At 41.0% G+C, this 17,067-nt stretch overlaps 1 protein-coding gene across 1 annotated transcript; it reads right to left on the bottom strand.

Annotated features, from left to right (window-relative positions):
• Nucleotides 1-4,544: 4,544 nt before the first annotated feature.
• LOC141798403 (homeobox protein otx5-like) lies at nt 4,545-9,396 on the bottom strand. The gene is made up of 3 exons (XM_074680325.1): nt 8,772-9,396; nt 7,449-7,600; nt 4,545-6,891 (listed from the first exon to the last, which is right to left on the bottom strand). Exons 1-3 carry the CDS (start codon nt 8,869-8,871, stop codon nt 6,253-6,255), a joined length of 891 nt encoding a protein of 296 aa, XP_074536426.1. The 5' UTR covers nt 8,872-9,396; the 3' UTR covers nt 4,545-6,252.
• Between the last annotated feature and the right edge of the window lie 7,671 nt (nt 9,397-17,067).

Below are 17,067 nucleotides of genomic sequence, written 5' to 3'. Positions count from 1 at the left end.
CAACATTAGCACACACTGTACAGAGACTAAATTTCATTCTAGCTTGGCATTTTAGAAGGTTTTAAGATCAATCAGAGGCGCAACTTCACATATGACGCCCTATAGCTACAAGTTGGAAAGCTCACCCCATTTCCAATAAGGCCCCCACCAACGATTGGCATAACCCCTCTGTCAGGAACAGACACGTGACATGGAGACTACCTCCAATTATCATCCAGTCTATGGTTGATTATAACCACTGCCTGCTGCAGAACAATAATGCTCAGGGTACAAACCGAAATCACTACAGAGCCTGATTGTAGAGATTTACCTGAAACCTTTGTGAGTTTTTCTTTACTTCTCTCACAGTTTTTACTACCAACAATGCCCTCTATTCCTACCTTCTTCCTGACTGACATGTTACAAGCATTTGACATGTTCCTCTTGGGATTTATAGCTCCCGTTAGTCACTGTATTATCACTTTAAGCTGGTGAAGAACATTTCCCCTGAGGCTGAACTGAACCTCCTGACCTTAGTCTTCCATGATGACAAAAAAAGAGTGAAAATTCAAACCAAACTTCAACAAGAGTTTTTCCAAAGTGTGATTTGGTAAACACAGACTGAGCAAGAATACAAGCTCACTGATTTAAGTTTAACTGAATTCACAGCAAACTTATATATAAAGAGTGTTGTTTTTTACTGCTGTTACCTGGTCTGACTTTTGTTCTGTAACAACAGGACAAAATGTCCCTCACTTTATTTAAAGAGATTTTAATTCAGAACTGTTTTGTAATGGATTTCTTTTTCATTTTTATTGCTTCGGTCCAGGTTTATATAAAACACAAGAGGAACAATTTATTACATTTGTGAACTGTGTGTTTGTGCGCACCGTTGTCTCTGTGAACGTGGTTTGCTGCCTGTTTGAAAAGGATGGTCTGTATGCATGTGTGTGTGTGTGTGTGAGAGCCTGTGCTTTTATATGTATCATCGCAAATGTGTGTGTGCGTGAGTGTGTAGCTGTGTGTGTTTGAGCGCGTGTCCAGCGTGTGTATGCTTGGCGGCCACGGGATTAGGAATCGATTAAGAGGAAAATGGACTGCAGGCCGGCAGGAGGGAGGGAGGAAGAAGGGAGGAAAGGATGGAGGGGGGGTTGATGGGAAGGCTGGTCGGCTCTGGCAGCAGCCCGTGGCATGATTACAGTGTGCCTCCAGAGCAGGCTGGCCACCAGCTTGTTTGTGAGGGATTAGAGTGAGGAAAGAAATGATTCATATTTCTAAGTCCTGAGTGTATCTGCGTCTGTGTCTCCGTGCTGCAGAGCCCATATGCTGCTGCTGCTGCTGCTGCTGCAGGGGATTACAGGAACACGCTGCCTGCAGGGCACGAGAAGAAGACTACGTACACATATAAAAATCTATATATCTTTACATCCTCATATGTCTATGAGCCTCAGTTTGCATCCTTAACAAATAGCTCAAAATGCAAGAAACACAAAAAAACTTCAAAAGTTTAAAGCTGAGCTCTAACAGTAAAAGTGCGACAACTTCCACAAGTGGAGTGTAAACGATCACCCATCACAGCCCCAGCTGGTCACTGGGTGTAGTGTACGGCTCTTTGTAAAGAGCTTTTGGGCTGTGTGGCCAGGTTATGCTGTGTCACCATGAGGCTGAACCCAGCTCTCTGTTCTCGGGCTAAATCCCAGTCAGAAGGCAGACCCTCACTGTTACTGGGCAAACATGATTACAAAGGTGTTGCTACTAGCCAAGAACTGGTCATGACGTAGCATAGCAGTGGTTAGTGTTTTTGAGTATGTGACTGAATTTAACTGAAAGGCTTGAACTAAACAGGAAAAATCAGCCAAGAAAAACCCTTAGACAGACATAACTCTTTTGATAGACTGGGGTGATTTTTCCTCTGGTCCAAATTTGTTAAACAGGAGCTGTGATAATGTGGATCTATCTCGGTGAAGTTGACCTGCTGAAGATCAAACTTGCTGCAGGGATTTTGAACTTAACATAGTTGTTGGTCGGGCTATTTCAGAAACTGCTGATCTACTGGGATTTTCACCCACAACCATCTCTAGGGTTTACAGAGAATGGTCCCAAAAAGAGAAAATATCCAGTGAGCGGCAGTTCTGTGGGCCAAAAGGTCTTGTTGATGCCAGAGGTCAGAGGAGAATGGACAGACTGGTTGAAGCTGATAGAAAGGCAACAGTAACTCAAATAACCACTTGTTGCAACCCGAGGTCTGCAGAAGAGCATCTCTGAACACACAACACGTCCAACCTTGAGGCAGATGGGCTACAGCAGCAGAAGACCACACCGGGTGACCCTCCTGTCAGCTAAGAACAGGAAACTGAGGCTACAATTCACACAGCAACACCAAAACTGGACAATAGAAGATTGGAGAAACGTTGCCTGGTCTGATGAGTCTGGATTTCTGCTCCACATTCAGATGGTAGGGACAGAATTTGGCGTCAACAACATGAAAGCATGGATCCATCCTGCCTTGTATCAAAGGTTCAGGCTGCTGCTGGTGTAATGGTATACTCAGCCTACCTGAGTATTGTTGCTGACCATGTCCATCCCTTAATGAGCACAGTGTACCCATCTTCTGATGGCTACTTCCAGCAGGATAACGCTCCATGTCATAAAGCTGGAATCATCTCAGACTGGTTTCTTCAACATGACAATGAGTTCACTGTACTCAAATGACCTCCACAGTCCCCAGATCTCAATCCAATAGAGCACCTTTGGGTGCTATCATGTCAATATGGACCAAACTCTCTGAGGAATGTTTCCAGTACCTTGTTGAACTTATGCCACCAAGAAGGTAGTTCTGGAAGTAGAAGGGGTCCACAGCCAGAAAAAGTCAAATGAAAGAAAACCAACAGCATTTTGTTGGTTTCCTTTTGCCACCAAGTTTTAGCTAGTGACAGCCGCTGGTCAGTCAAGGCGGGGAAGCTCATTTTTTTCTAGCCTACATCATAAATTTGTTTATTTATTTTAGCGTAAATTCTACCCTCCGTTCCTTTTCAAGAAATGATCTGTGACCCTGTCGTACCAACCAGGTGTTGTTTCCAGGGATTTTACGAGTGTTCTCTCAACGCTGGTCATTTTTAAGAAAGGTAAACTTGCTGGGGATCGATAAAGCCTCTGGATCAGTCCAGAACAATTGAGAAGATGGAGGGTTATACTACAAGATCGCTGACTGGCTCATTTCACTGTCAATCAAAAAGGGATTCGGCCTCAGACAGATCATCCAGTCATCATGCAGAAGCCCAGTCTAGGCCAGCCCATTGTCTCATAGACCCCCAGAGACGCTTAGCGTCCGATGGGCGGGACAAAGCCCGGTGTTCATCCGATGACCGTCCAGTTTCCACAGTGGAACAACCCACTCTATGCTTCCCCGCTGAAGTCAGAAGACGCTCAGCATCTGACTGTGTTAAAGCACGGAGACGCTGTGGGATGAATGAGAAGGGGGTCAAGCCAGTTACCTGTGATAGGTAGCTGATTCTGAACAAAAGATGAAGAAATTCAAATGCGTATTTTGTGAATGAATTGTACACACAGCAGAACATATCACCACTTTTTTTAGGGACATTTTAGGGGAAGCTGAGCTTCCCTTTCAGACTAATAGCAATCACCACTGGTTTTAGCCTATATCATGTATTTGCTGGTACTCAGTAAGAAACTTTATTCTTTACACGTGGGTAACATTAGCTCTGGCTATAGAATTAGCACTAGCAAAGGCTGATGCTTTCATTTCTCTTCAAGTTGATTTTGAAGCAGTAATATTTTAGTAAAATAGAGACGACAGTGGAAAGTGTAGGAAACTGGAAATAAAGTAGTGAATGACATGTGCCAAGGGAATGTTTGTTGGAATCAAAACCAAGCTGCCTGACGAAAGCATTTCCAGTGTAGCTAAGACCAACAGCTCCAGATAAAATAGAATGTTACATGTTGGGTTGAGTTTTCATCATTATCCATTCTAAACAAAAAAGCATCCAAACAAACACGATGTGCTAAAACCTTTCATCCAGTGCACTCGTAGTGACCCCGGTGGCCCTGAGCCTGACCCTCAGAAACATTCGCCGATCCGCAATAATCTGCCCATCTCTTCAGTACTTCAGTTTGGGACTGGCTGGAGCATTGGGAATCAGTATTATTGTTGGGTCTAATCTGTTTTTGGAGCTCTCTGCCCTGCTCCCTCTCATCTCTGCCTGATGCCACTCAACCTCGTGTTTGGATTATTGGAACGCTCACAGAAACCGATTCCCAGTGTCCCCTCTGTGGATGCTTGGCAGGCCCCATTTCTCCTCATACAGTCCCAGTGTAAAGAGAGATAAAACATGTCTCAGGTGTGGCCTTTCAGTAAATCAGAAAAAATACACAGCAACACGGGAGTTTTGATGAAGTTGTTTAATGTCTCAGAAACATCATCGCTATCTAGCATGGTAGTGGTGAGACTGGTCAAACACAGGAGACAAATGAAATATACAAAATAATTCATGTCAGAAAAATAAGCAGAGAAGATTAGAGTAATGCAAAAGATAAAAGTACAGTCAGCATAAACAGCATTGCATCCTATTACTGCTACTTTTATTGGATAAACCCCTGAGTTTGAAAAAAAGAAAAAAAAGAAGAAGCAGAAACCAGAAAAACATAAAAAGAGTTGGCAGTTTTCTAGAAATTAAGAAAGAAAGATTGTGTAGGAGGGTGGAGCGTCTGTGTAACAGCTCATCGCTGATACCAGACATGATTGCATTTTCAAGTTTTTAATATTTACAAAAAAAGACAACAAAAAAAGTTATTAGCAACGTCCATGTCAGCTGAAGACATATTAAGGATGATAATACTGATAATAATATCAACTTCAAAACAAATTAACACAATTTTACTTCAATGAATCCACAATTTTTAAAAGAAACATAATATTGTTTAAATCTAATACAAAAATCAAAAGAAACATCAAACACATAAAGTGGAAGCCATCACATCTTTACAGGTTGGAGTGTGAGAGAGGCACCGAACTCTCTGTGCAAAGGGAGGCTGCAGAGCGGCCCAGTCCCTTCCCTTTCTCTGGTGCAGTCTTCTCTCCCATCGGATACCTCACCGCAGCAGTTTTTCAGCAAACATGTTTATGATAAAGTCTACAAATCACTCCGGAGACAACCTGCTCCACTTGTGTGAACGTGAAGGTGGAGTGTGGGGGGAAAGACCTGCTGCCAACGGCCACAAAGCAACCATTGTTGCACATATTGTCTGGAAGTGATCCTATTAAACTAACAATGTACGAGCCACTCTGCTAATGATTTCAACCATGCTCAAAGGCAACAGGTTTGTACTGCAGTCACCTCAGTGACCAACTCTACCCCTCTGCCTGCACCGCTCACAGGCTGCAGAGGGTCTGCATCACACAAGGCTACAGGGAGTCATCAGCTGCCTGTCTGCTTCACATTTTCACATTGAATTACTGGCCGTCCTGTAAACACACCCTGTAAAGATGTCAGTGTGGGTTGGTTGAGATGTTTGGCTCAAAGCTTTTTGAGTCAGCTGGCTGATGAAGAGCAGCTTTACAAAAGAAATATATCACATAAAGATACGAGACAAAGTCTAGAAGGAAGAATAAACATGAGCTTCAGCTCCTCAAACGTGGATTCAAAGGCTGTCTATGCAGTAAACTCTTAGGTCACTGAACTGTTGTGCTGTGGCTTCTCTTTTTTCAGTCAAACACTTCCTGATTTAAGCTCATTCAAAGAAATCAGATAAAGTTTCTTTGAAACCAAAACCACAGAGTTATTACTCAGAAAGATACAGTCAGCCTAAGCCAGGAGGCCTCCTTTGTTCACATGCGATCACTCAAAGGACTCGTGCCATCAGTAATTCAATCAAACTGTATTGAAATCAGTGATTTTAACGTTTAATCGACTGAGCTGGATCTTGTGTGCTCTTTCTCTGCATTTCTTTGATTTCTCAGTTGATTTTTTTTATGTTGCTTCACTAAGAAACACTACGGTCATCTTTGTTTCAATCAAGCCACGCATCAACAGATTACCTCCACTCTTATTTTTGAGAAACAGCTAAAATGAGGACGTGATTCCAGCTGATTGGTTCTTCATCTCATCTAGTCGATTATTCTCTGTGTCCCAAAGCATCGTCCTTTTTCTAACACACACCAAAAACAATCAAGGTTTATCAAACCTATGTTGATTTTGTTTGATTTCTCACTTCTTCCCCTGTCCCCTTGCCTCCCCGTCTCCCATTTCATAGTATTTACAAGACCTGGAACTTCCAGGAGTTCTGGTCTTTGTAGTCCAGACAGTCAGTGGCATTGAAATTGAGCTTCCAGGCAGCTTGGTCCTTGTAGTCTAGACAGTCGACGGCTCCAAAGCCCAGAGAGGCGGCTGTGTAGCCCTGGGAGGAGAGTGAGGCAGGGGACTGGCTGAGGGGCCCGCCCATCGAGGAGGCGGTGATGGGGCTCAGGGCCCCTCCAGTGCCTGACAGCTGCGGGTGCATGGGGGACAGGTAGGAGCTACAGTCCAGGCCTGTGAAGTAGGAAGAAGAGCCTGCGTAGCTCTGGCTGTAAGCTGGTGCCTGGGTGTAGGTCATGGGGTAGGTAGTGGTGCGCTGCATGCAGGGGGTGGTGGAGGCAGACAGGGGGTCCGGCAGAGGGGATATGGAGGCTGGGCTCCAGATGGACACCGTGGCACTGGCTGAGCTGGAGCTGGGGGTGATGGCAGTGCCTGGTGGAGGGGGTGGAGGGCTGTAGGGTCCATTGGTGGGGTTGGCACTGGCCTCAGTGTTGGCCTCACGGGCGGGGGACGCCTTCTTTTTAGGGGGCCGAGGTTTGGACTGGCCCGTGCTCTGCTGCTGCTGCTGGCGGCACTTAGCACGGCGGTTCTTAAACCAGACCTGGTGGAGGGCAGGAGGTGTCAGGGAGGAGGTCAATCATCACTTCAATATTTCAGTCATTTTCTTTCTTTGTTTTAAACTGAACTGGTAATGGACTCAAAGCTTTTTACTATGCTGCTCTCTTCACTGAGAATAAATCACAATCAGACCTGAAACTTAAGGCTCTGTCTGTTTGAAAGCTTTAATAACCTGGAGGCACTCACACATCTGGCTGTAGATGTTCTGCCTGATGAATTTATGATTGTGATCAGTTTGTTGACCTTTGAGTCTGTGTTTTAAAATACTGTAATCACTTCTTTATATTAGTATAACTTTTTTTTTTCTTCAGAGAAAAAGTTTCTCTTGTTGAGATTAAAAAAATTCCTCACAATCAAGCAATCCAAATAGGAAGCTGTAAGTAACCTGTTTTAATGTTTCTCTCCTACAAAAATTCTCCCACCCAGAAACACTGAGGCAGTGGTTTCTTTGTGTCAGTGAGCCAGATGTTGCGTTCACTACCTGCTTTCATCACACAATTTTTTAAACACAACACAATAAAAATGTAAACTCATATTCACCTGCACTCTGGACTCTGGCAGGTTGATTTTCAGAGCCACCTCCTCCCTCATAAAGATATCAGGATAGCGTGTTTTGGCAAACAGCGCCTCCAGGATGTCCAGCTGTGCGCGTGTGAAGGTGGTGCGCTCCCGACGCTGTTTACGCGGGGTGCCTGCAGAAAAAAAAGATAAACTTTTTTACTATCAAGTTTCATTTTTCCCAATGTTTAATTCAATTAAGATGATGGTGCCAGAGAACTGACATTCCCGAAAGACAATGAAATGCACTTTAACTCGTTATTTTACTCATAATTTAATAGAATAATTGATTTTGATAAAGAAACGCAACAATAAAATTCGATTTTCCCAATTAAGAGCTTTACTTCATCCTGATCCTACAATTCATAAACGCCCGAGAACGAAGGTTTTAAAACATGTTTTGTTTAACACTCGGGGTAAAACACCAGAAGTAATTAAATACACATTCATCATGTTTCATAAAGCTGAAAAAATGTTGTCTTCTCCGTCTTATTTTTTTCTCATCTAATTGAAAACGTTTCGAGTTGATATTAATATTAAATAACGATTAATAATGAAGGTTTGACTTGTCCTCTGGTATTGTTTCGCGTATTTTATTAATTTCGAAACGAAATCTTCAAAGTGGAGAAACGAAAAGCATCATTATTTGTTGAATATGACTTGAACTTCTTTGTTCATACAAACTCTAATCTGCGACTAGAAGGCCAAGCTTGTATCTCGCCTTCTGGCATCACTGCCAAACTTCGGCATCATTTATTTCAAAGTCTCCGCTCAGAGATGACAGATGCAGATCAGACCATGAAGCCAAACAGAACAATATAAGAAGTGTCCATTCATGACAAACATACGTTGGAGAAATAATAACAATAAAAAAAAAACAATAAGCATCCTTTTGTAAATAGGTTAGATGATAAGAACAACAGCTTGGGGTTTGTCCCGGTGTTAAGTCTGTGTGTGAACAGACTGTGTTTCAATTCACACACAGAATTTTATTGTTTTTGACTCTGTAATCCGCAGAAATTATAGGTCATGTGAACATATGTTTAGCTTTCTGAAAAATGATGGATGTGCTTCCATACCCTCAGAGCATAAAAGTAAGATCAATATTTAAAAAATAATGATATTTGAAGGTATGGGCTGTTTTTACGCACCATTTTACGCACAAGTTATGTTTTACATTTCCTGTTAAAATCCCAAAATTTTAACCTTGAATATACATATGTTGATATAGAGACAGCAGTAAAAGGACAGGATTAAATAAAACAACTTAAAATAAAAAGTCACGTGTGAAAGGCCTTCACTTACTGGGGTATCCAACGGCGGCGGAGTGGAGCAGATCCATGCCCGGGCCGGACAGCGTTAACCCGTTCACGGCGTAATGGGGTTGCTTAATGTAGGACATCATGCCTCCTGCCGGCTTTAAAACACTCCCTCACTCCCTCACTCTCTCACTCCTTCTCTCTGGTCGGGGGCCGGGTCTCCGAGCTAGTCTCCAGGGGGTGTCTCTCTCTCTCTCTCTCTCTCTATTTCTCTCCCTCTCTCTCACTCCTTTTTTTCAGTCACTCCCTCTCTCTCTGTTTTTCTTTTTCCCGGAGTTGTTTGTTTCCCAGTTGTTGTTTTTTACTTTTTAGTCCTTGTCTACTCTTTTTCTACCTTGGTGCTGCTGCCCTGACAGTGATGCTGAACCAAGCACCTGTCTCTGACTGTCCTAACAACGGCCGCGCGCCTTCACTCAGTCAACCTGACGCGTAAAAGTACAGCTGCTTTACGCACCTGATCGACTTTTTTTTCTGCCCGAACGACAACGGAAACAACAATCAAAATCGAACAATGAAGAAACGTTTTCAAACCTCACTACAGAAAGATACAGGCCAACTTTACATAAAAAGAGCACTATAACGCAGTTTCTCCAGAAAAGTCGTGCGTAATTGCGGTGCGCACCGACGGCGTCAGGAGGAATGTTCCAAAAAATCAGAGGTTCCTCTACAGCTCTGTTGTCCGCAGTCTGAATGATGCTGGGAAAAGTCTCAGTGGTCCCTGAGAGGAGAGGATCCGGATCTGCAGAGTGGACAAGTGAGGCGAGCAAGAAGAGGCTGGCTAATTAGAAGTAACTTCTTACCCAAGTAGACACCCAGAGCCCTCCCTCCCTCTTCTCCCCCTCCCTCTTCTCCCCCTCCCTCCATCCCTCTCTTTCTCTCTCTCTCTCCCTCTCCCTCTCTCTCTAACTTAGGCGCGTTCATGTGAATACACACGCGCATGGACTGTCAAATATTCATTTTGGGCTTGCGGTCGTAAATTAAAAGTTCTGAAGATGATCGTTTTTCAGGTTCGATTTATATGTTTTATGTCCAAGTTTCTGGGATAATCCAAGCAGCTTGATCAAACACTGACACCTGATGCTGTTTGGTTTACATAAAACCAATTGAGGCTGGTCAGGAAAACAGTTATTTCAAATAAAATATCCAAAACTTGGCAAGACTCGAGTTCTTACGATTTCTAAAATCCCTTTGAGAGTTTGGTTTGAACAGAAAACTTGGATAAAGTTCGTCTTCTCTGATGTTACAAAGCGTCGAAAACCAACTCAGCTATCTTTTCGAGTCTTTTACCGAAAGTCAAAAAAGTCCTATTGTTACCAACTATTTTCAAAACTGGCCTCCAAGAATAATTAGACGACCCCGCTGGAGTGAGGAGGCAGAGGTAGAGCCACAGAGGGGCGGAGAAGGGGGTACAGGGCGGATTAAAAGCAGCACAAAGAGCGCGTTGTTCTGCAATTAAATCCCCTTCTGATCCCCAACATGCTCCCTCCAGTCCATTCATCCATTCATTCAGCTCATTCACTAATAATAATAATAATAATAATAATAATAACAACAATAATAATAATAATAATAATAATAATAATAATAATAATAATAATAATGTGTTGCTACTTTATTTTCAGTTTTTATTATATGGCTTAGATATAAATTAAAAAAAAAAAATCGTGTGATCATGTCGAGGTGAATCACAAAGTTTGGGGAAGTCATTTTTTCATTCCGAAAATTACAAAATATATATGGAATTTATTTCTTATTTTACTTTATTATTATTCTAACCAAATAAAAAAGTCCAAATATCCATTGATATAAAATGATGAATGGCTGAAAAGTTTTCTATAAAATAATCTAAACTAGCTCCAACAGTTAGGCTTTATTTGTCAAAAATGAATGCTAAGATTCTGATTTTGTCCGACAGCCCTTCATAAAGGCCCATACTGTCAGTGTGAACTCTGGTTATTTTTGGTTTGTTGTTCACTTTTCTAAACGATACTTTGGCCGAGGCCTCTGTTTCTCCTCTTTGTTTTGTACTCGGTGTGTTCGTGTCAGTTTTTCCTCTTCTGTCTCTCCTCTTTGCGCTCGTTCGGCCTGTGCCATCCAGACAATTTCACAGTGTCCAAAGCCGATTCTCTGCGCTTGTTAATTGAATCGGATTTCTTATAGTTTAAAATCCACACACACACAAACACACACAGCAGAGACACACACACAGACCCATGTAGCTACAGCCCAAACTGTATAAGGGGTTTATCTAGCCGTGTAAAGCCAAAGCGGAGATATAAAGACACACAGAGAGCGGCAGAGACTTTAACCAGCGTGTGTGAAACTGCGAATGAGGCTTCACCTGCTCAGGTAAGTGTGTGTCGCAGTTTGAGTGAGTGAAAAAAGAGGCCCCTGTGTATATGTAGCTATGTGTGTGTGAGTGAGTGTGTGTGTCGACATTTGAATACCACCTGTCTTGAGTGGACTCCTGTCGTGCTCGCATGCGTGTTCGCGTTGAGTGTTCAGTGTTGTGGAGCCGGGGAAGACAGAGGAGCAAGCTAGCTATGGTGACAAAAATGTCTCGAGACAGTGAAAAAAACACACTGCGCTAGCAGCCACAGACCTTCGATATGCCTCTGAGCGCGCGACACAGCGCGTGACCTTGGTGTGCACGCGCACGGTTCTTGCGGTGCCTTCTCTCAGAGTGTGATGAAGGCTTTTTTTTTTAATTACGTAGGCCTGATTCTGAAATGTAGCTTCCTATTCCTCGCTATATATTTACCCACTTTCTTCAAGTACACATTTTTGTCAACGTTTTTCGCAAAATTTTGAAAAGTAGCGATCGAAATAAAAACAAAATTGTCGTTGGCCTATTGTTAACGGCATAAGGCGACTTTAGCATATCTTTTTTTCAGTAGGAAACAGCTATTTATGCTTCAATAAAGGAGGAAAAAAACCTAAATCTACTTTATTCACTGAAGCATTCATGATGAATACTATTGGTCAGAAAAAAGTAACCTTTTAATTTGTCGGAAAAAAACGTTTTTTTTATTGCTTTACATATCTAAAGTTATTAAAATATTGAATCATATTAATACTTTGAATTATTCGAGAACTATGAGACTTTTATAAGTTCCCTAGAAGCTTTATCACAGAAAAAGTGGTTCTTAGATGTTGGAATAGACCCTTAAAAGCAAATTTTTATTTTGAATTTACTTTGTGTAAATTCTGCCAAACCTGATTAGCCTACAGTTTTTTTTCAGAAAGATAAGAAACACAGATTGGAACATAAAGCAGATGTTATTTGTAACACACTGCAATGAATGATCCCCAAATTATCCTAAATACCTGAGAATTAATGGCCTCTTTTTTGTCTGATTAATCTATTTTATTTCATTTCATTTCATTTTAATTCAATTTATTTTCTATCTTTTATTTCTGATGACAATTTTCATTCTTTTACCCCTAGGACAGCTGATTTTTATAGGTTTAAATGTACAGGTCTTTTGCATACACATAAAACTAATATCATATGCATGCACAACCATATTCATTATCTTTTCATGCATTAAGATCTAGATCAAGCTGTTGTGTTTATATTTGTGTGACGTGATGTTTGTGCTGTTTGTGTGGGAATAGTGATGAAGGGCTGCTTGTAGTTTGGACGCACTAGGACCCAGAGCAGACGCAAATTAAGGACAACCAGCACATAAGAGGCTTATTGCATCTAATCTAGACTCCTACACACACACACACACACACACACACACACACACACACACACACACACACACACACACACACACACACACACACACACACACACACAGACACACACACACACACACACACACACACACACACACACAAACATTTCACAAACATCCCATTTTGAAACAAGCACGCACACATCTCCAGAGGCAAACATAGCTATTGTATTTTCATTTAGTTTTCATTTTCTCCAAACTCTTTTATTCCCCTTGTTGACCTGAACTTCCGTCCCACTCTGCAGCAGAACATTGGCCCATATGCTCCACTATTTCTGTCATCCCATTTCATTAGCAGACCTGTTTCCATTTGTCCTTCTGTGAACAAAGAGGCATATTCCAGAAAAATATAACCAAAAAGTGAAAAATAAAAATAAAAGACGCAATCTTCTTTGCTTAATATCTTATCTGTCTTCCACTGTACAATCCAGTGTCCCATCACTCCAATAGATCAAGACTGAAAAAAATGGATTCAAAATTGAAATTGAAGTTAATTTCAGTGCAGAATATCAACAACGTAATCCCCTTTCTGAGAAAGTGTGCAGGCTCATTCTTTTTTAAGATACCCCACGTTTTGTCCCTTTTGTAGTTAATTGAATGAAATCAGGCAAATCTTTCCCAGAATCCCCTCTGGCAAACTGTTTGTGGTTATGTGCATTTCATTGTTGTCCCATGTCTGTTTACATGCATGAGGAAAACGGGGAGGAAAGTGAGGACTCTTTATTATCAAAATTTGTGTTTTCATGTTAATTTAAATGACATCACATCCCATTAGACTCCTACACACTCTCACACACACATACACACTGTGTATGAACACACAAACACTTTACCAGCTGTTAAATACCTCTGACATCATGTTGTTCGATACACACACTGTATTTTGTATGTCTCTGTGTGCACACTGTGTGCTTATGTGTGTGTGAGTGTGTGTGACAGTTACACACTCACACATACACACACACGCACAGAGTTCAGCCGATTTATCATAATATGCTTTATCTGAAAAGTAAGTATCTTACCTCGGGATAAAGGGAGGAAAGAGGGGTTTGTGGCCAGATTGACAGAGGAAGGGTGGATGGAGAGAACCGAGCGCTCGCTGCACACAGACAGGGAGCAGAAACCTTCAGCTCTCAGGCTGGATTGATCACGATTGATAAGGTAAATGGGCATTATGGGAAGAAATGGAGCTCAGAGAAAGCAATAGAGAGAAGGGTCACAATGGTGTGTGTGTGTGTTTGTGTGTGTAAGAGAGAAGGAGAGAGGGGCACGGAGCAGGAGGGAGGCATGTGCTGCTTTGTGTCAGAAACTGGTGGAGAGAAAAAATGTAACTGGAAGGAACTGGGTGGAAAGTTAGAGACGGGGTGGGTCGAAGTGAAGGAAGAGTAGAGGAGCGTGATGATAAAACAGGGCAGAAAGGAGAGAGAGAAACAGATGGGGAGGGTGTGTATGTGTGTGTGTGGGGAGGGGTGTGAGGGCATGGGAGGGGGGTGGGTCTGAAAAAAGGGTCTTCTGTAAATTTTGTCTTGATTGAATTTCAGCTTCAGTTCAACTACTGATATGCTTCTATTTGAAAATGAAATTGGTTTGATATTTTTAAAGTGCAATTTTACTGCAACTGGTTATATGCTTGCAAAGTTAGGAACAGTGTGTGTGTGCATGTGTGTGTGTGTGTGTGTGTGTGCGTGTGTGTGTGTATTGAGGTCAGTGTGTGTTAACTCCCCATTAAATTGATGTGAGGATTACAGTGCATGAGACTGGGCCAGGCCATGTGTCACTCTGCACAGCACTCCTCGTCCTCCACGTACACAAAAAGGGCCGTATGGAGGTCCTATACTGTGTACAGGTTATATCAAATGGTCTGTCTGCCATTACATACCATTAGTAAATGCATAAGTTGGTGCATGTTTGTGTAGGGGCGTGTGTGTGTGTTTGTGTCCTCTTTGTAGACCTTTGGTTGTCAGATGTCCATCATGAGTCTGGGCTAAAGATAAACTCAGGCTGCGGTTACTTAATACAGAACTACATAACAGTACAAACTATATACAGTCTAGAAATATATATATAACTCACTGGATTATCTTTGAACATACACGAGTAAAAGTAACTTCACCAGTAAACCCTTAATGTTGTTTTTCTAATGCTGAATATTATCTGTACTGTGTTAATAGCTGATGTTAGAATGGCACTTATGTAAGTGCTGCATATCAACCTTAACTTTTGTTTTGATATATATATATATATATATATATATATATATATATATATATATATATATATATATATATATATATATATATATACACACACTTTAACTTGTAACTTCAGATCACCTAACAGTGGTCAAATTCCTATTTATTTTAGTTTTCCTCGGCTACCAGAAATAACACACATTATATAATACGATAGTAATTAACACTCTTTCCAATCTTAATTCTTTAGTGCTCAAAATCATCTTTTTGAAACACTGTCATTTAATGTCTTTTAAAAAAAACAGTGTCAAAGTGTTTCTTGCAATTTCTAATGGACTGATCTTCCTCTTCACTCCTATCTTATGAAATAGACGTGTGAAGATTCTTTCAGTTTTATACAAAATGTGGAACACTTGAATGCACAGAAATCTTAACAGCAGCCTGTTAAAACACAGCCAAGGAGTATATCTTAACATTAATCAATATAAACATAAATAAAAAACATAAATCATAAGTATCAAACATGGTTTAGCATTAGCATATAAAATTTGCAAGTCCAGATCTGCTCTTTTTATGAAATGTGTTGAGTTAACATTAGATTGGGTGCAAAACCAAGCGGCAACCTCCTGTCTACAGATATGAGATAAAAGGATAAAATCTGCTGTTTCTCGAGTGTCCGCTTGAGGCTGGCTCTGGAAGTACAAGAAGTGAAATACACATTTCACTATCACACTCCATGGCGAATGATTTTTAATTTTTAACTCCTTTTATTTTAACAATTTAGAAGATATTTTGATCGGGAGTTCGCCCGTTTAGAGGCACAGCTCAGCTCATGTGACTGACAGGCTTCCTATAGCTGTTAGTGTGGAGACTCAGAGCCTGCGTCACTGCCAAGATGGCCGAAACAAAAATCTGTTTCAGAAACAGATGTGGTGACGTCGGGGAGATTACATCCATTGATTATACAGTTTTTGTGCAAAACACATAAAGATTGATTGATTAATGCCACCTTTTGGAGTGGATCTTTTGATGGCCAATCAGCTTTCAAAGGGGCCCATGCAACCCCTAGCCACCCCTGTGGATACGGCCCTAAATACTGCAGGCTCACGGCCTGGCGTTGCACAGAAAATTACAACCAGTTCGATCCACCAATTCTGAGGCACGAGAGGTTTACTTGTGTCATCTCTCCCTAGCTCCAGTCTGAGATAAAATCTTTAAACCTTGATTTAAATCATCTGTTCAGCGAGTTTCCAAGCAGAAACAGTTGTCATAAATAATTTGTTTGTTTTGATTAAACTTTCTATTCTATAACTTGGAGGCTTGAACCCTAAAAAGGAACTATGTCTCCCTGTATGAATAAACTGATTTAAGGACAAATCATCAGAAATAATACACCCAGAAGATTTAAATTTCTCCAGAAGCACAGATGTTGTCAGTGATTATTATAAACGTATCACAGTTTTTTTTGCAACATGTTTCAGAGTCATTTGTAAAGAGACATTTAGCTGTGGTTTATTGTGCCCATCAGATAAATCAGTCTATCCATGACTTCATCTGTGAGTAACGTCTGGCCAGCATCTTCATCAATTTCACAGACAGTAGACCCCCTGCTGCGGTTGTGTGTGTGTCCTGCTGTCTTCTGAGGGTCGACAGACCTCTAATCCGCTGCAGACAGCAGCAGGTTGGGTGTGTGTGAGTGTGTGTGTGAGTGTGTAGTATGTCATCATTTAGCCCCCTCCTTGATCACTGTCTGGGGTTTAGCAGGTTAACACCTGTTCGTGCTCTCATACTCATACACATTAGGCTCAATTAGCAGAGCAAGTTCAGGTTTAGTCACATATCCAAACAATTATCCAAACTTGCTACATTATAGCTTTGATGTCAGGAGATTTTCTCATCTAAGAGGAAGATTTTTACTTTTTGTACAATCTGTATGATGAAAATTGCTTTTAACATTTTTTTTTTACTTTTATGAAAGCTGTTTCATCTTCATTTTCTCAGCTAAACTAACATGAAGTGTTTTTCCTGGTACCATCTGATAGGTACTTTTTTTTTCTTTTCTTTTTTTAAACTTATATTTTTATGACTTTTAAATATTACTTATTATTTTCTTACTTATTACAATTATGACAGTCTAATTTGAATTATTATCACAAATATAAATTATTATAAATCTTGTTAATTTAGGAAATCATCAGAGTTTTAGTCGTCTTAAAATAAGGACACATGCTGCATTTTGCAGATTTGGTTCAAAACCATTTTCTGTTTTCTGTGTGCAACACCCGTGTTTCTATTATCAATATGGCAGAACATGATCAAATCTGAAGATTATTGAAACAACTGT

This window comes from Halichoeres trimaculatus, unplaced genomic scaffold (assembly GCF_033239565.1).
Source record: "Halichoeres trimaculatus isolate MK-OKI-2021-1 unplaced genomic scaffold, fHalTri1.1 fHalTri1_scaffold_9, whole genome shotgun sequence".
NCBI classification, from domain to species: Eukaryota; Metazoa; Chordata; class Actinopteri; order Labriformes; family Labridae; genus Halichoeres; species Halichoeres trimaculatus.
Note: the sequence above shows the minus strand (reverse complement) of the source record. Positions and strands in the feature narration are given on the sequence as shown.